The sequence below is a fragment of the Vipera ursinii genome (assembly GCF_947247035.1).
Source record: "Vipera ursinii genome assembly, chromosome: W".
In the NCBI taxonomy this organism is placed as follows: Eukaryota; Metazoa; Chordata; class Lepidosauria; order Squamata; family Viperidae; genus Vipera; species Vipera ursinii.
Genome location: NC_139522.1, coordinates 5,819,235 through 5,842,482, shown reverse-complemented (window position 1 = coordinate 5,842,482; position 23,248 = coordinate 5,819,235). Strand labels below are relative to the sequence as shown.

At 46.0% G+C, this 23,248-nt stretch overlaps 1 protein-coding gene across 2 annotated transcripts in view; it reads right to left on the bottom strand.

Moving 5' to 3' along the window:
• LOC310648202 (septin-7-like) overlaps positions 1-23,248 on the bottom strand; it is a 688,898-nt gene that overhangs the window by 45,875 nt on the left and 619,775 nt on the right. For both annotated transcript variants that reach the window (XM_083375952.1, XM_083375951.1), the window contains 2 exons: positions 4,305-4,356; positions 1,749-1,874 (listed from right to left, as the gene is read on the bottom strand). In XM_083375952.1, the coding sequence (XP_083232078.1) occupies positions 1,749-1,874; positions 4,305-4,356 (178 nt within the window). The remainder of the gene's footprint in view (positions 1-1,748; positions 1,875-4,304; positions 4,357-23,248) is intronic.

Below are 23,248 nucleotides of genomic sequence, written 5' to 3'. Positions count from 1 at the left end.
GTCAGGCGAGTTTGCTGGCCAATCAAGCACAGTAATCCCACGGTCATTGAACCAGCTTTTTTTTTTTCATTCTATTTATATCCCGCCCTTCTCCGAAGACTCAGGGCGGCTTACAAACTTAGCAGTGCTTTTGGTGCTTTTGGCAGTGTGGGCAGGTGCCAAGTCCTGCTGGAAAATGAAGTCAGCATCCCCATAAAGCTCGTCTGCGGAAGGAAGCATGAAGTGCTCCAAAATCTCCTGGTAGACGGCTGCGTTGACCCTGGACTTAATGAAGCACAGTGGACCAACACCAGCAGATGACATGGCTCCCCAAATCAACACAGACTGTGGAAACTTCACACTGGACTTCAAGCATCTTGCAGTGTGTGCCTCTCCATTCTTCCTCCAGACTCTGGGTCCTTGGTTTCCAAATGAGATGCAAAAGTTGCTCTCATCAGAAAAGAGGACTTTGGACCACTGAGCAACAGACCAGGTCTGTTTTTCTTTAGCCCAGGTAAGACGCTTCTGACTTTGTTTGTTGTTCAGGAGCGGCTTGACAAGAGGAATATGACATTTGAAGCCCATGTCCAGGATCTGTCTGTGTGTGGTGTCTCTTGATGCACTGACTCCAGCCTCAGTCCACTCCTTGTGAAAGTCCCCAACACTTTTGAATGGTCTTTTCCTGACAATCCTCTCCAGGCTGCGGTCATCCCTGCTGCTTGTGCACCTTTTTCTTCCACACTTTTCCCTTCCACATAACTTTCTATTAACGTGCTTTGATACAGCACTTTGGGAACATTCAACTTCTTTTGCAATTACCTTTTGAGGCTTTCCCTCCTTATGGAGGGTGTCAATGATGGTTTTCTGCACAACTGTCAGGTCAGCAGTCTTCCCCATGATTATGATTCCTGCTGAACCAGACTGAGAGACCATTTAAAGGCTCAGGAACCCTTTGCAGGTGTTATGGCTTAATTAGCTGATTAGAGTGGGACACTTTAAGCCTAGAATATTGCACCTTTTCACAATATTCTAATTTTCTGAGATTGTGGATTTGGGGTTTTCATGAGCTGTAAGCCATAATCATCACAATTATGACAAATCATGGCTTGAACTATCTTGCTTTGCATGTAATGAGTCTATCTCATATATTAGTTTCCCCTTTTAAGTTGCATTACTGAAATAAATGAACTTTTGCATGATATTGTAATTTTTTGAGTTTCACCTGTAAATACCAGACATAAATTATGAAATGCTGCGGTAAAGTTTTTGAGAACATTGGACTGAAATCTGAAGCACATACAAAAACAAAGTATGCATAGCACAAGTTTAAATAATTTCAAATAGTTCATCAGTATATTTTTGTATAACCTGTTAGCAGCACCACAGAAATGTTTTTATCGTTTAAAAACAGATCAAGCTACTATGCAATGCATGTACATATCTGAGAATACGTTTGGCCAAAATCAATACAACATGCAGACTGCATTCTATGGAAGAGTGTTTGGGTGAGATAAGGTCTGTTTAGTTTAGTATCCTGTTCCTCACCCTGTCCAATTAATGATGAGAAGCCCACATCTAAACAACAGCAATGTGTTCCTACTGTACTGCTACCATTTATATTTTAAGATAGGATAATTTGGAAGACAGCAGGATTATATTGTTGTTTTATGAGTCTTAAAAAAATTAACAGGATGGCAGAATATTTACCCACAAACAGTTCTCCAGGACCAGGCAGAACAAGCTATAGTTCCATCTAAATCACGACTTACTTTGTTAACTGCCCTTTATTTTTGTTGTTGTCAATTCCATTGTATGTTACAGCTGCCAATTTTCTGCTTCTGTAATTCTCATAATGGACATTATTAGTGACATCTTTCAGGTCTTGCATGTGAGTTCTAGGGAAAGACACCAAAAACCTGTCAGCAACTTATTTCCTGCATAGTAGCATATAAATACCTTATATAAGCAATAGTGTTAATTTTTGCTTTCAAAGAGTGTTTGAAATGGTTTTCAAAAGTTTGTTTGAAAACTGAAATATTATGGTTAATGCAAATTGGTTCAGGGCTGGAAAATTTTACATTTGTACCCCCAGTGAATACAATATTATTCTGTGATGCATTTACTCGGGGCGGTGTACAGGGCAATTAAAACACTATATACAACACATAATATACAAAAATTAAAATAAATTAAACCAAGTAGCCCTAAACAATAAAACACGTTCTAAAATTAAAATTTAAGATCTAAAATCCCAATCCCTCAGTCCAGGCCGGTAAGTTCAAATAGCCAAGTCTTCAGGTTGCGGCGAAAAGAGCGAAGGTCGGGAGCCATCCGGAGCTCAACAGGGAGCTGATTCCAGAGGGCAGGCGCGCCCACAGAGAATGCTCTCCCCCTGGGGGCCGCCAGTCGACATTCCCTGACCGACGGCACCCTGAGGAGGCCCTCTCTGTGGGAGCGCACAGGACGATGGGAACTTAACGCCGGCAAAAGGTACTCCTGTAAATAATCCGGGCCCATGCCATTTAGGGCTTTATAGGTCATCACCAGCACCTTGAATCTCACCCGGAAGACAACTGGAAGCCAATGCAGCTCGCAAAGCAGAGGTGTTACATGGGAGTATTGGGAGACCCCCATCACAACTCGCGTGGCCGCATTCTGCACCAGCTGGAGCCTCCGAACCTGGGCAAAAGCCCCCCTGGTCACAGATCCTATATGGTCTTCTAAACTGAGCTGTGAGTCAAGGAGGACACCCAAGTTGCGAGCTCTATCTACGGGGGGTAACACCTCACCCCCTATAGATAAAGATCGAATAGAGTGGACAACCCGAGATGCCGGTATGCACAGCCACTCGGTCTTGTCCGGATTTAGTCGAAGCCTGTTCCTCCCCATCCAGACCCTCACCGCCTCCAGGCAACGGGACATCACGGCAAGGGCATCACCGGGTTGATCTGGGGTGGAAATAAAAAGCTGGGTATCATCAGCGTACTGATGATACCCCACCCCCAAACCACGAATGATCTCACCCAGCGGCTTCATATAGATGTTGAACAGAAGGGGTGAGAGGACCGACCCCTGAGGGACTCCACAAACGAGAGGCCTCGAGGCCGACCTCTGCCCCCCTGCCAACACTGACTGTGAACGACCCAGGAGGTAGGAGAACCACTGTAAAACAGTGCCACCCACTCCCAACCCCGAGGCGCCGCAGTAGGATACCATGGTCGATGGTATCAAAAGCTGCTGAGAGGTCTAATAGGACTAGGACAGAGGAGCAACCCCTGTCCCGACCCCGCCAGAGATCATTCACCAGTGCGACCAATGCCATCTCCGTGCTGTACCCAGGCCTCAAGCCCAATTGGTAGGGGTCCAGATAATCCGTTTCCTCCAGGAACAGAGGAAGCTGATGTGCCACCACACTCTCAACAACCTTCGCTAAAAAGCGAAGGTTGGAGACCGGACGATAGTTGTTCAAAATGGCCGGGTCCAGGGCAGGCTTCTTGAGGAGGAGCCTCACCACCGCCTCCTTCAAGGCGGCAGGGAAGCTACCCTCTCTCAGAGAAGCAGTTATTACCGCCTGGAGCCAGCCTCGTGTCCCCTCCCGAGCTGCATAAACCAGCCAGGAGGGGCACGGGTCCAATAAACACGTGGTGGAACTCAGCCTCCCCATGATCCTGTCCACTTCTTCTGGAGTCACAGGATCAAATTCTTCCCAAGTAATGTTCCCAAGACCGCTCGATTCCCCATCGTCAGACTCTGCCCAGTCGGAGTCCAGACCGCCCCGAATCTGAGCGATTTTATACGCCAGATATTGACTAAACTCCTCGGCACGACCCTGCAGGGGCTCCTCCCTCATCTCCTGATTCAGGAGGGAGCGAGTCACCCCAAACAGGGGGGCCGGGCAATTATCTGCGGACGCGATGAGGGCAGCGAAGTAATTAGACTTCGCTGCCTCCATCGCTGCGAGATAAGACCTCGTGAAGATTCTTAACCACAATCAATCATACTCAGACCGGCTGGACCTCCAACAGCTCTCTAGGCTCCGTCTCCCTCTCATTTAACATTGATTTCATTTCAAATTATAGCCACCAAACTATTTCCCAAATTTACTATATGAAATGGGCAAATAAACTCTGTTTTCACATGATATGTCAAGTTTTTCTTCTCTTCTTCTCTTTTTGTATTTGTGCCATCACACGACACCCTCCACTGAAAATAACGTCAAGCCCTCTTTTACTCCAAGTTCCTTTTATTGCAAAATATAGGAAAGGTCCAATATATGGAACTTGAAAATGTATTGCCAACATTAAAATTATAAACTACTTGCTTACCTTATCAACATGTTCCTTAGAATTGTGAAGTCACAGTGTTCACCATTTTCAACTGCAGGAGAAAAATGCTCTGTTTTAATGGACTTCAATCGATACCAGATGGCCAAGCATGGAAATTAATCCCTGTATTTACAACTACTCATTAACTAACAACTGGTCGGTCATTTAATGACCACTTGAAGTTACAAGGAAAAGCTGCTTTGTGGCCTGTAAAGCACTTCCAGCCATTGTAAAATGACGCTAGTGCCCCTGGAGTCACATGACTACATTTCATGTGCTTGGCAACCGGCTTGCATTTATGAGCAGTTGCAGCATCCTGCAGTCATGTGGCCATGATTTTCAACCTTTTTTTGCAGTTTCTGGCAAAAAACCCCACCCATTTGGAAGAATGGATTTGCTTAACGACCATGTGATTCACTGAATGACTGCCATAAAAAGGGTTGAAAAATCAGTTCGTTATTTGGGTGCCTCAATGTACAACTGCAACGACTCACAACTGAAATTTCGGTCCAAATTGTGATTGTAAATTGAGGACTACCTGTAGTAAAATTTCCCTCGACTCTTGGTAGCTCCAAGGACACACCTATGTTATTTTTGTTGCAGCAGTATTGAAGTTATTTGCCACTGCCTTCTTCCAGGATGTTTTTACAACTTCCCTCTCTAGCATATAGTCTGTGTTCTCCTGTGGACTTCCTATTCAAGTATTAACCAGGCCCAACTCTTTTGAGGTCAATAATATCAACTAAATGCTGCTACCAGCAAAAGTAGAAACAAGCTTAATAAATTTTATGCTGCATTATTAAGAAGTCATTATAATTATCCAGATTTACAAATAAAGAAATAGACAAACAGCAAGAAAACAAACATGCAACTTGGCTGCAGTTTAAGAAAAGTGTAATAGGATTGTGCTGCACTTCCGATTCAACAATAAAAAGATGCTTTGGAGTGTGCAGGAATTCACATGTAGCAACTCCTGTCTAGGATTAATGTGTTTTCCTAGCTTGTGTTGGGAAAAGATGCATCTGTTTTTGCAGAAAGGTGCCATGTGTGTTCCTCCTGTCTTGAAGCAGTTTCTTGCCTACAAATACAGAGAGCTTCAGAGCTTTCTGATATAAGGAAAAAGGCCTGAAACAAGCCGTTGCATCACAGAGAATTTCTCTTCAAAATGCAGGTTATCTCCATTTGTCTCTTCTGGGAGATGGGCAAAATTTAAGATTTTTTTTCCACAGAAAAGTATGCACACTCTGATATTCTGCCTAACACATATACTTGCAGATAAGGCCATCTATAAACTGACCCTCAAAATTTTAACGAAAATATCCTGAAAAATGTGCCACCTGCAGATAAGCCAACCCTCAAAAATTTCATTTATTTTAATTTTCACAATTGGCTTATCTTATAATTTCATTAAGGCTTTACACACTGTGTGCACAATTATTAGGCAAGTGAGTATTTTGACCATACTTTTTATGCATATTTTCCACCTCTAAGCTGGATAAACTTGAATGCTTAGTAGATATAAGCATATCAGGTGATGTGTATTTGTGTAATGAGGGAGGATGTGGTCTAAGGAGATCAACACCCTATATCAAGGTGTGCATAATCATTAGGCAGCTTCTTTTCCTCAGGCAAAATGGGCCAAAAAAGAGATTTAACTGACTCTGAAAAGTCAAACATTGTAAAAAGACTTTCAGAGGGATGCAGCACTCTTGAAATTGCTAAGATATTGGGGTGTGATCACAGAACCATCAAATGTTTTGTTGCAAATAGTCAACAGGGTCGCAAGAAATGTGTTGAGAAAAAAAGCTGCACATTAACTGCCAAAAATTTGAGAAGAATCAAATATGAAGCTACCAGGAATGCATTATCCTCCAGTGCTGTCATATTCCAGAACTGCAACCTATCTGGAATGCCCAGAAGTACAAGGAGTTCAGTGCTCAGAGACATGGCCAAGGTAAGGAAGGCTGAAACCCAATCACCACTGAACAAGACACGTAAGTTGAAATGGAAAGAGTGGGTCAAGAAATATCTAAAGACAGATTTTTCAAAGGTTTTATGGACTGATGAGATGAGAGTGACCCTTGATGGACCAGATGGATGGGTCTGTGGCTGGATCAGTAACAGGCACAGAGCTCCACTTCGATTTAGACACCAGCAAGGTGGAGGTGGGATACTGTTGTTGTGATTCAGGGTCAGCCTGTGGGTTCGGCAGTTGGGTCGGACGACTCAGAGGAGGAGGAGGGGGGTGTTGAAGAGCTTGCTGAGGGGATTGGACAGCTTGATGAGAGCCCCCAGCAAGGCCCCTCTCATCTGGTCACGATGCAGACCCAGCTGTGTGAGCCTGACAGCGTGGATGAAGATGACCCACAGCTGGCCCTGTTCAAGGACGCCCGACGCAGGAGGCAGTCAATCAGGAGTAAACAGAGGAAGGCAATGGGGCACCTCGGAAGGAGGCAGAGAGAAGCCACGCCCTGAACTGTATAAAAGGGGAATGCGTGGGAGGGCTGGTTTGCTGAAGGCAACCGCTTGAATAGCTCCTGTTTCATGGTTCGTGTCTTGTTTTGCTCTGTTTTATGTTAATAAATTTGGCAGGCTAAGTTCCAGCCTCTTGCCGTTTGTAAAGGGGTTGTCCCTGCCTTTTCTGCAGGGCCGGTAGCAGGCTGGTGCAGAACAATTATCCTGACAAAATGCAAAACATCATTTTTTTTTCAAAATTTGATTTTTTGGAGACAAGATGATAAGGTGATTTCACTTGCAAGATATTGAGAGGTAATTCTATGTCCTGACTGCAGGAGGCAGTCAGTCAGGAGTAAACAGAGGAAGGCAATGGGGCACCTCGGAAGGAGGCACAGAGAAGCCATGCCCTGAACTGTATTTAAGGGGAATGTGTGGGAGGGCTGGTTTGCTGAAGGCAACCGCTTGGATTGTTCCTCCTTCTTAGCTCGTGTTTTATGGTTGGTGTCTTCTCTTACTCTGTTTTATGTGAATAAATTTGGCAGGCGTAATTCCAGCCTCTTGCCGTTTCTAAAGGGGTTGTCCCTGCCTTTTCTGCAGGGCCGGTAGCAGGCTGGTACAGAACAGTTTGCCTTCAGCCTCCCACCCCTTACTAATATTATGGAGCAGCTTCGTGCTGAGAATGCCCAGCTCACCCAGCAACTCACTTTGCTGGCAGCTCAGGTGGCTCAACTGCAAGCTCAGGTTCATGCTGCACCCCCACCATCACCCCCACCCAGGAGAAAATGCCAAGTTGCAATGCCGGATAAATTTACTGGCAATCCAGAACTGTTTCCTGCTTTCCTGGGACAATGCCAGCTCTTTATCAGCGTGAGAGCAGCTGATTTCCCCACTGACCGGGATAAGGTGGGGTTTGTGTTAAGCCTTCTTTCGGGTGATGCAGCTCGCTGGGGCACGCCTTTGATGGCTCAACCTAGCCCATTGTTGGACAACTTTGTGGGGTTTTGTGATCATATGCGTCTGATGTATGAGGACCCTATTAAGACGCAGACTGCTACTCGACGCCTGAAAGCTCTGAGGCAGGGTCAACGCCCCCTACAGGGCTATATCAGCGATTTTCGGCTGCTTAGCCAGGATTCCACCTGGAATGAGGCTGCGCTTGTGGATGCCTTCCAGGATGGATTGTCGGAGGAGATGTTGGATGAGCTGGCCCGTGTGGATATTCCCTCAGACCTGAATGGGCTGATCCATCTCTGCCTGCGGATCGATGCTCAGTTGCAGCAGCGAAGGAGTCGCCGTGCCACCACACAGACCCCTGCAGCCCCTGTTGTGCGTGAGACCCCAGTTCAAAGGGAGGAGCCAATGGAGCTGGGTGCCGCCAGGTCTCGTCTATCGGTGACTGAAATGAACAGACGACGATCGGGGGGGGGTGTGTTTGTACTGTGGGGACCCTGGGCATTTGGCTGCTTTTTGCCCAAAGAAGTGACAGCGGGCATCAGTGACCGACTCTGCCCCGAGAAAGTCCCCTACTTTTCTGTCGGGAAACGCCCCAAGCCCGATCTAGACGGTGTGATAGATCGGACATCCCACAACAACACTGAGCGACGTCTTTCCGATGCTGCCTGTGGACCTCCACGGCATCTGATTTTGGAGGCACGTCTGATCCTTCCTGGCAAGCCAGAGGGGATTCCAGTCCATGCCTTAATTGACTCTGGGGCCACCACAAATTTTATGGACTCAGCATTTGTGGCCAAATGGGCTGTTCCCCAGTGCCCGGTGGATCCGCCCATGTTAGTGGAGACTATCGATGGTCGAGTGCTCCTGTCTGGGCCAATTACGGCCGCCATGCAACCATTATGTATGGCCATCAGTTCCCATGTGGAGGCCATCCAGTTCTATATCACCTCAGATCTGCACTTCCCCGTGGTCTTGGGACTGGCGTGGCTCCGGGCGCATGACCCACAGATCTATTGGTCACAGAACTTGGTCACCTTCCCAAGCTTGCAGTGCATGGACCACTCCCACCATATCTGTGCCGGCCAGGTGGAGGGTTCCCCAGGGGTTTCCTTGCCTCCCGAACTGTCCGACTGCTGATGTGTTCAGCGAGACAGAGGCGGATCAATTACCCCCGCACAGGCCCTATGACTGCCCCATTGATTTAGTCCCTGATGCGCCTCTCCCAGTGGGGCGTTTGTACTCCATGTCGGACCCCGAGTTGGCTGCATTGCGGGACTTTCTGGAGAAGAATTTGGCTCGCGGTTTCATCCGGCCCTCGTCCTCGCCAGTGTCTGCACCCGTGCTCTTCGTCAAAAAGAAGTCGGGCGAATTGCGGCTTTGCTGCGATTATAGGAAACTCAACGCCATCACGGTGCGCAATCGATACCCGCTGCCTGTCATCCCCGAACTCTTGGACCGACTCCGGGAGGCTAAGATCTTCACGAAACTGGACCTGGGTGGAGCTTACAACCTCGTCAGGGTTTGGCCAGGTGATGAGTGGAAGACGGCGTTTGGTACTCGCTATGGACATTTTGAGTACACGGTGTTGCCGTTTGGCCTCACCAACGCCCCCGCTGTGTTTCAGCATTTCATGAACGACATTTTCCGGGATTTGTTGGATCAGTTTGTCATGATCTACTTGGACGACATCCTGATCTACTCCCCGTCGTGTGAGGTGCACCATCAGCATCTCCATCAGGTCCTGCAGCGACTCCGAGAACATCGGCTGTTTGCCAAGTTGGAGAAGTGCCAGTTCTACCGGGTGACCATCGATTTCCTGGGTCACCGCATTTCTCCTGAGGGCATCGCCATGGAGCTGAGTAAGGTTGAGTCTTTGCAGAGTTGGCAACCCCCGCGTCGCGTGAAGGATGTTCAGCGACTTCTTGGGTTCGCCAACTATTACCGAACTTTCATCCCTGGGTTTGCTGCCTTGACAGCCCCCCTCACCCGGCTCCTGCAGAAGAAGACTCGGTTCCAGTGGAACGCTCCAGAACAACAGGCTTTCCAGACTTTGAAGAAAGCCTTCATGAAGTAGCCCATCTTGAAGCATCCTGACCCGCAACGGCCGTTTGTTGTGGAGGCGGACGCCTCCGACATTGCCATTGGGGTGGTGTTACTCCAGGCAACGACGCCCAGCGGTACCCTCTTCCCTTGCGCGTACCATTCACGAAAACTGAACCCTTCGGAGCGCAATTATACAATCTGGGAGAAGGAGCTGCTGGCCATCAAAGCGGCGTTCGAGGCCTGGAGGCATCATCTGGAGGGAGCGCGGCATCAAATCGAGGTCTGGACGGACCATAAGAATTTGGAAAGCCTGCAGACTGCTCGGAATTTGAACCAACACCAGATCCGGTGGTCTCTTTTCTTTGCGAGGTTTGTCTTCCGGGTTCGGTACATACCTAGCGGGCACAATCAAAGAGCGGATGCTCTGTCCAGGAAGCCCGAATATTCCCGAGTGGAAGACAAGCTTCTGCCCAGGACAGTGATCCCCGTCGAGTCTTTTGCTGCGGTGCGGGAGCCGGTTGATATACGGGCTCGGATCCGGGAGGCACAGCAGCAGGAGGTGTGGGTGGCTCAGCGGAAGGAGGAGGTGGGGCCAGATTCTCCTTTGACGGTCACGGATGGACTCTTGTATTATCGTGACCGGCTCTACGTTCCGGGAGGGCCACTCAGGGGACTCATCCTCAGCCAGTGTCACGATAACCCGGCGGCGGGGCATTTTGGCCTGTTCAAGACCCTGAACCTGGTCTCCCGTACCGTCTGGTGGCCCCGAGTCCGACACGACGTCCAGTCCTATGTTACCTCCTGCATCCCATGCAGGTAGGCCAAGTCAGCGACAGGGGCCCCGCCTGGATTACTGCAGCCTTTGCCGACACCCAAAAGACCCTGGGGTGCTGTGTCCATGGACTTTCTGACGGATTTATCCCCATCTTCTGGTTTTACGACAGTGTATGTGGTGGTGGACATGCTGACCAAGATGGCGCACTTCATCCCGTTGCGGCTTACCGTCAGACCGTGCCACTAGTCGTATGTTCATTCAGCAGGTGTTTCGGCTGCACGGCCTCCCTGATAGAGTCGTCTCTGATAGGGGGGCCCAGTTTACAGCCCGCTTCTGGCAGGAGTTGATGCATGCGTTGGATATCAAGATTTGCCTCTCGTCCGCGCATCATCCTCAAACTGACGGAGGAACCGAGAAGGTCATCGGTATCCTGGAACAATATCTGCGCTGCTACGTCAATCTGCAGCAAAACAATTGGGTGGACTATCTGGCCATAGCTGAGTTTGCATTTAACAATTCGCAGCACACCTCCACACAGATGACACCCTTCTTGGCCAATGTGGGATATCACCCCCGGTTTTTCCCCCTTTCTCCCGTGGACTCACCGGAGCCGGCAGCGAACGACTTCATGGCAGAGTTACAGGCGATCCATCGATTGGTGCGACGTCAGTTAGAGAAGGCCAAGGCCGATTACAAAAGGTTTGCTGATTGGTCAAGACGGGATACGCCTCCACTATCGGTGGGAGATCGGGTCTGGTTGTCCACCAGGAACCTACCATCAACACGGCCGGTGAGAAAGTTAGATCACCGATATTTAGGACCGTTCCCAGTCGAGGCTGTCATCAATCCAGTCGCCTATCGCTTAACTCTGCCACGTTCCCTGCGCGTGCACCCAGTCTTTCATCGGTCTCTGTTGGTCCCTGAGCAACCGGCCTGTCCACTCCGCCAAGCGGAACCTCCCCCATCAGGACCTCGTGATGGAGGCAGCACCCCCGAGTACGAGGTCGCCAGCATCATGGATTCCCGTTGGCTGAAAGGTCGTTTCCAGTACCTGATTGAATGGAAAGGTTACGGACCAGAGGACTTCACCTGGGAAGACGCGACTGTTGTGATTCAGGGTCAGCCTGTGGGTTCAGCAGTTGGGTCGGACGACTCAGAGGAGGAGGGGGGTGTTGAAGACCTTGCTGAGGGGGTTGAAGATCTTGCTGATGATAGCCCTCAGCCAGGCCCCTCCCACTTGGTCACCACGGAGACCCAGCTGTGTGAGCCTGACAGTGTGGATGAAGATGACCCACAGCTGGCCCTGTTCAAGGACGCCCGACGCAGGAGGCAGTCAATTAGGAGTAAACAGAGGAAGGCAATGGGCCTTCTCGGAAGGAGGCAGAGAGAAGCCACGCCCTGAACTCTATATAAGGGGAATGTCTGGGAGGGCTGGTTTGCTGAAGGCAACCGCTCGGATGGTTCATGTTTCTTAAAGCTCCGGTTTCTTGGTTCGTGTCTTGTTTGTTTTTGTAGCTATAAATTTGGCAGGCGCAGTTCCAGCCTCTTGCCGTTTGTGGAGGGGTTGTCCCTGCCTTTTCTGCAGGGCCGGTAGAAGGCTGGTACAGAACAGCGACCGCCATTCATGCCCCTGCGTTGGTGACCGCTTTTCATGAACAATTTCCATCCCGACCGCATCCGGATCGGCAGACCCGGGGGAAGGGCCCTGCGCTGCGGGATAGTGTTGTGATTCAGGGTCAGCCTGTGGGTTCGGCAGTTGGGTCGGACGACTCAGAGGAGGAGGAGGGGGGTGTTGAAGAGCTTGCTGAGGGGATTGGACAGCTTGATGAGAGCCCCCAGCAAGGCCCCTCTCATCTGGTCACGATGCAGACCCAGCTGTGTGAGCCTGACAGCGTGGATGAAGATGTCCCACAGCTGGCCCTGTTCAAGGACGCCCGACGCAGAAGGCAGTCAGTCAGGAGTAAACAGAGGAAGGCAATGGGGCACCTCGGAAGGAGGCATAGAGAGGCCACGCCCTGAACTGCATTTAAGGGGAATGTGTGGGAGGGCTGGTTTGCTGAACGCAACCGCTTGGATTGTTCCTGCTTCTTAGCTCGTGTTTTATGGTTGGTGTATTGTCTTACTCTGTTTTATGTGAATAAATTTGGCAGGCGTAATTCCAGCCTCTTGCCGTTTCTAAAGGGGTTGTCCCTGCCTTTTCTGCAGGGCCGGTAGCAGGCTGGTACAGAACAACTGTTATGGGCTGGTATTATTATTATTTTTTAAAAAAAGTTTTATTGATTTTCTAATTTTACATTTAAGTATTTGAAAAGCCGTGTGGCGGCTGGGTTAAACAATAATACAATGACATACAAGTATCTTTAATACAAGTCTCAAGCTGTTACATTAAAGTTTTCCTCTCTTTTCCCCTTAGTATTTACTGTCTCCTGTTTAAACTAATACAATTCTTATTAAATCAATTAGATAAAAATGACATTCTTACATTTATCAATAATTTTTGGCTTATACATATACTTATTATTTTAACATTCAGTCGTTATAGACAATCAATGTCCTAATCAGTTTTCCCCAGTTTTTAATTTCCCATTAATATTTAACTTAACATTTAATATTTTTAGTTTCCAAGTTTTAAGTAACCAAAGTTCCCATTATCACAATACATCACAAAGTCTAATATTCAGAATACATAACTTACCGTATCTATTTGAATATATTCTATTTCTCACCATCTTACATCAACTAATTAATAATACAATATAACATTCTTATTTTCTATTAATTTCCAAACGTCTTAAATTTAGGAACCAAATTTTCTCTTGCTTCAGCACCAAATACTTCCTCTCTTTTTCTATTAATATCCATTATCTCATATTTAAGCTAATACAGTTTTTATTATATCAGCTAAGTAAAAACATGTTTATTACATTTATCAATATATTTTTAGCTTATGTATATCTTAATTAGCTTTACATTCAACCTTTATAAACAAATCAATATTCAAATTTAACTTTTAATATTTATACTTTCAAATTTTAAAATAACCAGTTTTCTTTATTTCAGTTCATAACAAAGGGAAAGGGCGGTATATAAATGTAATAAAATAAATTCTAGTGTTCAAAGTAGATATCTTGTCAAATTGAGTATATTCTATTTTAATCCTTACTAATAAATCAAAGCCCTGATTTTCTTCAGCCGTATTCTAGCTTTCTTTCTTTGCCAATTCGCCTTCCATATCCGTGTTTTTAAATCATAGTATAGATCTCCCTCTGTTATTATATATATTGTTTGAAATAAAAAAGGCCATCCAGTCAGCATTTTTTTGAAGGAGCTAACAAATTGTCTCTCTATTTTTCTCTCCTGGCGTAGTTGTGCTGAAATGTTTATCTTACCTTCAGTCTCTTCTTCTTCTTGATCCTCAGGTTTCTTCTGGTTTATATACAAGTGAAACTCGAAAAATTAGAATATCGTGCAAAAGTTCATTTATTTCAGTAATGCAACTTAAAAGGGGAAACTAATATATGAGATGGACTCATTACATGCAAAGCAAGATAGTTCAAGCCGTGATTTGTCATAATTGTGATGATTATGGCATACAGTTCATGAAAACCCCAAATCCACAATCTCAGAAAATTAGAATAGTACATGCAATCAATAAAACAAGGAGTGTACATAGAACAATATCGGACCTCTGAAAAGTATAAGCATGCATATGTACTCAGTACTTGGTTTGGGCCCCTTTTGCAGCAATTACTGCCTCAATGCGACGTGGCATGGAGGCTATCAGCCTGTGGCACTGCTGAGGTGTTATGGAAGACCAGGATGCTTCAATAGCGGCCTTCAGCTCTTCTGCATTGTTCGGTCTCATGTCTCTCATCTTTCTCTTGGCAATGCCCCATAGATTCTCTATGGAGTTCAGGTCAGGTGAGTTTGCTGGCCAATCAAGCACAGTAATCGCACGGTCATTGAACCAGCTTTTGGTGCTTTTGGCAGTGTGGGCAGGTGCCATCTGCTGCTGGAAAATGAAGTCAGCATCCCCATAAAGCTCGTCTGCGGAAGGAAGCATGAAGTGCTCCAAAATCTCCTGGTAGACAGCTGCGTTGACCCTGGACTTAATGAAGCACAGTGGACCAACACCAGCAGATGACATGGCTCCCCAAATCAACACAGACTGTGGAAAATTCACACTGGACTTCAAGCATCTTGCAGTGTGTGCCTCTCCATTCTTCCTGCAGACTCTGGGTCCTTGGTTTCCAAATGAGATGCAAAAGTTGCTCTCATTAGAAAAGAGGACTTTGGACCACTGAGCAACAGACCAGGTCTGTTTTTCTTTAGCCCAGGTAAGACGCTTCTGACGTTGTTTGTTGTTCAGGAGAGGCTTAAGAAGAGGAATACGACATTTGAAGCCCATGTCTAGGATCCGTCTGTGTGTGGTGGCTCTTGATGTACTGACTCCAGCCTCAGTCCACTCCTTGTGAAAGTCCCCAACACTTTTGAATGGCCTTTTCCTGACAATCCTCTCCAGGCTGCGGTCATCCCTGCTGCTTGTGCACCTTTTTCTTCCACACTTTTCCCTTCCACATAACTTTCTATTAATGTGCTTTGATACAGCACTTGGGGAACATCCAACTTCTTTTGCAATTACCTTTTGAGGCTTTCCCTCCTTATGGAGGTTTTCAATGATGGTTTTCTGCACAACTGTCAGGTCAGCAGTCTTCCCCATGATTGTGATTCCTACTGAACCAGACTGAGAGACCATTTAAAGGGTCAGGAACCCTTTGCAGGTGTTATGGCTTAATTAGCTGATTAGAGTGGGACACTTTGAGCCTAGAATATTGCACCTTTTCACAATATTCTAATTTTCTGAGATTGTGGATTTGGGGTTTTCATGAGCTGTAAGCCATAATCATCTCAATTATGACAAATCACGGCTTGAACTATCTTGCTTTGAATGTAATGAGTCTATCTCATATATTAGTTTCCCCTTTTAAGTTGCATTACTGAAATAAATGAACTTTTGCATGATATTCTAATTTTTTGAGTTTCACCTGTAGAAAGTCTTTTCCATTTTCAAAGTTATCAATCCCTTTTCTGAGTTTTCTGTTAACTGTGTTTGTTGATCACTAGAATCTTCTATCACAGTATTTAATTGCTCCATTTCTTCTATTATATTCTGTGTAGTTAATTCTTTGGGTGTAATCAATTTTGGGTTCATATATATAGGCTGAGATCTTGTTCTTTTCTCTAGCCTATTTCATCGGTGGCTTTAAGAATAGTTTCATGAATTGCTTTCAGCATACAGGTGAAACTCAAAAAATTAGAATATCGTGCAAAAGTTCATTTATTTCAGTAATGCAACTTAAAAGGGGAAACTAATATATGAGATAGACTCATTACATGCAAAGCAAGATAGTTCAAGCTGTGATTTGTCATAATTGTGATGATTATGGCTTACAGCTCATGAAAACCCCAAATCCACAATCTCAGAAAATTAGAATATTGTGAAAAGGTGCAATATTCTAGGCTCAAAGTGTCCCACTCTAATCAGCTAATTAAGCCATAACACCTGCAAAGGGTTCCTGACCCTTTAAATGGTCTCTCAATCTGGTTCAGTAGGAATCACAATCATGGGGAAGACTGCTGACCTGACAGTTGTGCAGAAAACCATCATTGACACCCTCCATAAGGAGGGAAAGCCTCAAAAGGTAATTGCAAAAGAAGTTGGATGTTCCCAAAGTGCTGTATCAAAGCACATTAATAGAAAGTTATGTGGAAGGGAAAAGTGTGGAAGAAAAAGGTGCACAAGCAGCAGGGATGACCGCAGCCTGGAGAGGATTGTCAGGAAAAGGCCATTCAAAAGTGTTGGGGACTTTCACAAGGAGTGGACTGAGGCTGGAGTCAGTGCATCAAGAGCCACCACACACAGACGGATCCTGGACATGGGCTTCAAATATCGTATTCCTCTTGTCAAGCCGCACCTAAACAACAAACAACGTCAGAAGCGTCTTACCTGGGCTAAAGAAATACAGACCTGGTCTGTTGCTCAGTGGTCCAAAGTCTTCGTTTTTGATGAGAGCAACTTTTGCATCTCATTTGGAAACCAAGGACCCAGAGTCTGGAGGAAGAATGGAGAGGCACACACTGCAAGATGCTTGAAGTCCAGTGTGAAGTTTCCACAGTCTGTGTTGATTTGGGGAGCCATATCATCTACTGGTGTTGGTCCACTGTGCTTCATTAAGTCCAGGGTCAACGCAGCCGTCTACCAGGAGATTTTGGAGCACTTCATGCTTCCTTCCGCAGACGAGCTTTATGGGGATGCTGACTTCATTTTCCAGCAGGACTTGGCACCTGCCCACACTGCCAAAAGCACCAAAAGCTGGTTCAATGACTGTGGGATTACTGTGCTTGATTGGCCAGCAAACTCGCCTGACCTGAACCCCATAGAGAATCTATGGGGCATTGCCAAGAGAAAGATGAGAGACATGAGACCGAACAATGCAGAAGAGCTGAAGGCCGCTATTGAAGCATCCTGGTCTTCCATAAGACCTCAGCAGTGCCACAGGCTGATAGCTTCCATGCCACGCTGCATTAAGGCAGTAATTGCTGCAAAAGGGGCCCAAACCAAGTACTGAGTACATATGCATGCTTATACTTTTCAGAGGTCCGATATTGTTCTACGTACACTCCTTGTTTTATTGATTGCATGTAATATTCTAATTTTCTGAGATTGTGGATTTGGGGTTTTCATGAGCTGTACGCCATAATCATCACAATTATGACAAATCACGGCTTGAATTATCTTGCTTTGCATGTAAAGAGTCTATCTCATATATTAGTTTCCCCTTTTAAGTTGCATTACTGAAATAAATGAACTTTTGCACGATATTCTAATTTTTCGAGTTTCACCTGTAAATAAAATCTGTTCCTGATCTTCGTCCATGTTCTCTTAGTGGTGTGGTTTAAAAGCTTTACAGTCAGAGAATGAAAATAATTTTATCACTGAGTATAGAACACAGCTGATTGCCAAGGTCACAAATGTTTTATCTATAGTCTAGGCTTCAAGCCAAGTCTCTTTCAGACCATAACAGGTTGTAATATCAGGTTTTGCCATAAGATGTCGCCCATACTGTTTTGGATTTTAAAAAAAACCAAGATTTTTATAGTCTTTTTTCCAATTTTACTTCTTTTTTGTAAGTAAAAACCCAAATCTTCAATAAAAATAGGAAATCTTTTAGTCCTCAAGTTTTGGATAAATAGAAATCCAGTTAAAATCAGGTTATTGTTTCATCGTTTTAAACTACCCTGGATAGTCAGTTGCCGCTGTTATTAGAAGGTGGGATAGAGTTCCCCTTCCCTCTCTCCACAGGGGAAAAAATATTTTAGGCAGCTTATACAAGTGGAAAATATAGGTAGGATTGAAGAGAGGTTCAGATCTCACCCAGTCTCATCTGTGCTGCTTTGTAGGTGCCTGGTGGTAAATTTGACTTTGGCTGTCTGCGGCCTGGTGACGAACCATATTTCTATGGCTGGTCTTTCATCCGCCGGTTTGGAGGGCTGCGCCAGATCGGGCGGAAGGGCTACTGCCCTCCCATGATCAAGCAGGGATCCCCTCCTTGCTGGTCGCCCCTACAGGGTGACTTTCGACCCTTTCCAGGGTCCCCCAGCGATGTGAAATCGGACGTGGAAGACGGAGCTCACCCCCAAACATCCGCAGCAGCTGTGTTGGCAAACTGGAAGTCCCATGGGCTGGTATTATTAAAGATGAGCTAGTTGGACCTTTTCAGGTTGAAGATGGACTCAAAATCAACTCCCAAACTTACTGCTAGTTTTTAGAAGACACTTTCTTCAAGCAGTGGTACAGGAAAAAGTCTGCATCTTTCAAGAAGACCATGACTTTTATGCAGGACAATGCTCCATTGCATACATTGAAGTACTGCACTGCGTTGCTAGCCAGTAAAGGTCTTAAAGATGAAAGAATAATGGCATGGCCCCCTTCCTCACCTGACCTAAACCGTATTGAGAACTTGTGGGCCCTTCTTAAATGGGAGATTTACTGTGAAGGAAAACAGTACAAGTCTCTGAACAGTGTCTGGGAGGCTGTGGTTGCTGTTGCACAAAACGTTGATCGTCAACAGATGAAGAAACTGACAGACTCCATGAATGGAAGGCTTATAACTGTTATTGAAAACAAGGGTGGCTATATTAGTCACTGATTTTTTTAAAAATGTCAGAAATATTTACTTGTACATTTTGAGTTATTATTCTCACTTTAACAGATGCAAATAAATGGGTGAGATGGGAAAACTTTTGTTTTTCATTTAGTTGCATGATAAACCCTAACCCTAACCCCAAAATTGTACACAGATATATATTCTCTTAAGAAAGCCAGATGTCAACGCTGCTAACATCAGATGTTCTTGCTTGACAAGAGATGAAGAAGCAGCTATTTCATATGTTAAACTTGAGTATTACTTTAAGAGCTAGAATTAGATTATTGCCGGGAGGAGGGAGGAGGAAGATTGTACCTCAAGGCTGTCTGAAATAAGAGAAGATAAGAACTTGGCGTGTTGTCTAAAAAGAGAAACTGATTCTTCAAATTAATTGGAGAATGTGATTCATGACAGAAATAGAAAGGTGGAGAATTGTGTTTAATATATTTTGCAAGGGGGAGGGGAATCAGATTCCAGCTTCCTCTAGCAAGCTTTTTTTTTAAAATTCCATTTATATCCCGCCCTTCTCCGAAGACTCAGGGCGGCTTACAAGCTTAGCAGTAGCCTTCATTCTATGTATATGCCTGCTTATTAGGGCTTTCACACACACACCAAGCGGCATTATTACAAAGTCAGCTTATTGCCCCCAACAATCTGGGTCCTCATTTTACCTACCTCGGAAGGATGGAAGGCTGAGTCAACCTTGAGCCTGGTGGGATGCGAACCTGCACTAATTGCATGCAGCTGGTGTTACTTAAGGAGGCATTAGCCCACTGCTCCACCAAGGCTCATGCCGATGTATAGGGCTAATAAAGGACTTTTAAGGTAAACAATGCCTCAGAGTCACTTGAAAAGCTCATCCGTCGGAGACTTGACACCAAACCTCACTTTTACTTTCTTAAATATTCAGGTTTGAGGTTTATTAGTATTTTGGATTGACTGTGAGCACTGCAGTTGTTCAATAAGAAAAATAATCCTCCAAAATACAACTTGCCTAATAATTGTGCCCACAGTGTATGTTTCCTACATTATAACAAAAGTAATAATTGCATTACAATTCTGAACTCAAAATTTAGCATACAATAATGAGAATAAGACTGCATTTCACTCTAAGAAACCTTTTTTTTCCATCATGAGACATACAGCATTTTGAGTCGCTACTGTCAGTTCTATTGAGATAATTTCTCAGTTTTGTTTGCAAACGTTTATGTCCAATACTGTATACAACATTGGCCATGCACACAAAATGGTTGATATAGAATAGAACAGAATAGAATAGACAGATTTGGAAGGGACCTTGTAGGTCTTCTAGTCCAGGGCTTTTCAACCTTTTCAGAAATTGTACCACTTTTAGGACATGACAATATTCAAGTACCACCAGTACTTAACAAGGTGTCAAAAACTTGACTAAAAAAAGGGGGTGGGTATTATGGGTTTCATTGGTTAGATTCATTTGTTGTTATAGAAATGGCTAGTTTATAATATTATAGAAAAGTAAAAAGTTGAGGTTCAATGTTAATGCTTCCTTCTACTCCTGCAACAGAGGAAGTCAGAAGTCAGTGCCTTTTCTTTTTCCCTTCTCCTCCTCACTTTTCCCTTTTTCTCTCACCCTTCGCTCGCAAAAGCCCCCCTTCACTCACTCACACTTTGCTCACAAAAGCCTCCACTCGCTCTCACTCACTCCTCTGTCTCTTTCAAAGGCACCTCGCTTGGTCTCTCCCCCACTCACTCCGTCTCTTTCAAAGGCCTCTTGCTCGCTCACTCACTCACTTACTGCCCCGTTGCTTCCAAACGCTTCCAAACGCCATTTGCTCATTCACTCCCTCACTTACTGCCCCGTCGCTTCCAAATGCTTCCAAAAGCCATTTGCTCATTCACTCCCTCACCTACTACCCCGTCACTTCCAAACACTTCCAAACACCGTTTGCTCATTCACTCCCTCACTTACTGCCCTGTCGCTTCCAAACGCCATTTGCTCTTTCACTCCCTCACTTACTGCCCCATCGCTTCCAAACACTTCCAAACGCCACTTGCTTGCTCGCTCACTTACTGTGTTTGGAAGCGATGGGGCAGTAAGTGAACAAGTGAACGAGCAAGTGGAGTTTGGAAGTGATGGGGCAGTATGTGAGTGAGTGAACAAGCAAATGGTATTTCGAAGCATTTGGAAGCGACAGGGCAGTACGTGAGCGAGCAAGAGGTGTTTGAAAGCGACAGGGCAGTAAGTGAGCAAGCAAGCAAGTGGCGTTTGGAACTGACGGGGCAGTAAGTGAGCGAGTGAATGAGCAAATGGCATTTGGAAGCGACAGGGCAGTAAGTGAGCGAGTGAATGAGCAAGTGGCATTTGGAAGCGTTTGGAAGCAATGGGGCAGTAAGTGAGCAAGCAAGCAAGTGGTTTAGAAGCAACGGGGCAGTAACTGAGCGAGCAACTAAGTGGCGTTTGGAAGTGATGGGGCAGTAAGAAAGTTAGCGAGCGAGCAAGAGGCCTTTGAAAGAAACGGAGTGAGTGGGGGAGAGACCAAGCGAGGTTCCTTTGAAAGAGACGGAGGAGTAAGTGAGAGCGAGTGGAGGCTGGGGCTTCACTTAGCAAGCAGCATGTTTTCTGCAAGGAAGTGAGCCCAGGATCAGCGCCAGGCTACAGCTGATACAGTCACCCAGAAGTGCGGATGTGTGCGTGTACTCACCCCTTGTGCCACCATTGCTGCGAGTGTTGTGCGGGCAGCGGCAGCGCCACTAGTATCATGCAGGTAGCAGTATTGCCGTGAACCTTGTGCAGGCAGTGTCAGTGCCACGAGTGGCAGGTGGGCCGCGGAGCAATCCTCGCACCGGGGCAGCGGTGTGAGCCTCGTGCTGGGGCAGTATCACTGCGGGCAGCGGTGTGATCCATGCACCTGGCGACATTGCAGCGGGCCGTGGCATGATCCTAGTGCTGGTGGTAGCATCACCGCGAGCCTGGCGGAGGTGGTACCACAAGCCTCACACAGATGCCGCCGTCGCTGAGAGCCTTCTGCGCATGCTCACAGCCCCATTTTGCCACATTTTATGAATTTTTCTTGCCATATTTGTTCGGTGAATCCCTGCAGTTGTTAAGTTAGTCCCAGAGTTGTTTAACTGAATCCGGCTTGACTTCGCTTTTCAGAAGGTTGGAAAAGGGGATCATGTGATCTCCCTGGGACAATGCAACTTGCAAGCAGCATGTTTTCCACAAGCGAGCTGGGCAGGAGCCCAGGATCGGCGTGTGCAGCTACAGCTGACCCACGCTTCTGGGCGGCTCCACAGAAGCACGGCTGAGCTGTAGCTGCAGACGCTGATCCTGGGATCCTGCCCAGCTCACTTGCTTGTGCTTCTGGAAAACATGCTGCTTGCTGAATGAAGCTCCAGGATCAGTGCCGGGCTACAGCTGATCCGTGCTTCTGGGTGGCTGTATCAGCTGTAGCCCCCACTACAATTAGCTAGAGCTCGCGTACCACCAGCCAGGTGTTCGTGTACCACTGGTGGTTGAAAAGCCCTGTTCTAGTCCGGCCCCTGCTTAGGTAGGAAACCCTATACCATTTCAGATAAATAGTTGTCCAATCTCTTCTTAAAAACTTCCAGTGTTGGAGCATTCATAACTTCTGGAGGCAAGTTGTTCCACTGATTAATTGTTCTAACTGTCAGGAAATTTCTTCTTAGTTCTAGGTTGCTCCTCTCCCTGATTAGTTTCCATCCATTGCTTCTTGTCCTACCCTCAGGTGCTTTGGAGAATAGCTTGCCTCCCTCTTCTTTGTGGCAGCCCCTGAGATATTGGAACACTGCTATCATGTCACCCCTCGTCCTTCTCTTCATTAAACTACACATACCTAATTCCAGCAACCATTCCTTATATGTTTTAGCCTCCAGTCCCCTAATCATCTTTGTTGCTCTTCTCTGTACTCTTTCTAGAGTCTCAACATCTTTTTTACATCGTGGTGACCAAAACTGGATGCAGTATTCCAAGTGTGGCCTTACCAAGGCATTGTAAAGTGGTATTAATGCTTCACGTGATCTTGATTCTATCCCTCTGTTAATGCAGCCTAGAACTGTGTTGGCTTTTTTGGCAGCTGCAGCACACTGCTGGCTCATATTTAAGTGATTGTCCACTAGGACTCCCAGATCCCTCTCACAGTTACTACTATTGAGCAAGGTACCACCTATACTGTACCTGTGCATTTGGTTTTTCTTGCCTAAATGTAGAACCTTAGTTTTTTTCACCGTTGAATCTCATTTTGTTACATAGCGCCCAGTGTTCAGGTCTGTCAAGATCCTTCTGAACCTTAAGCCTATCTTCTGGAGTGTTAGCTATTCCTGCCAGCTTGGTGTCATCTGCAAATTTGATGAGTTCCCCATCTATCCCCTCGTCCAAATCGTTAATGAAGATGTTGAAGAACACTGGGCCCAGAACAGAGCCCTGGGGCACCCCACTACACACTTCCCTCCATGTAGATGCAGTTCCATTGAGGACTACATGTCAGCCAGTTATGAATCCATCTGGT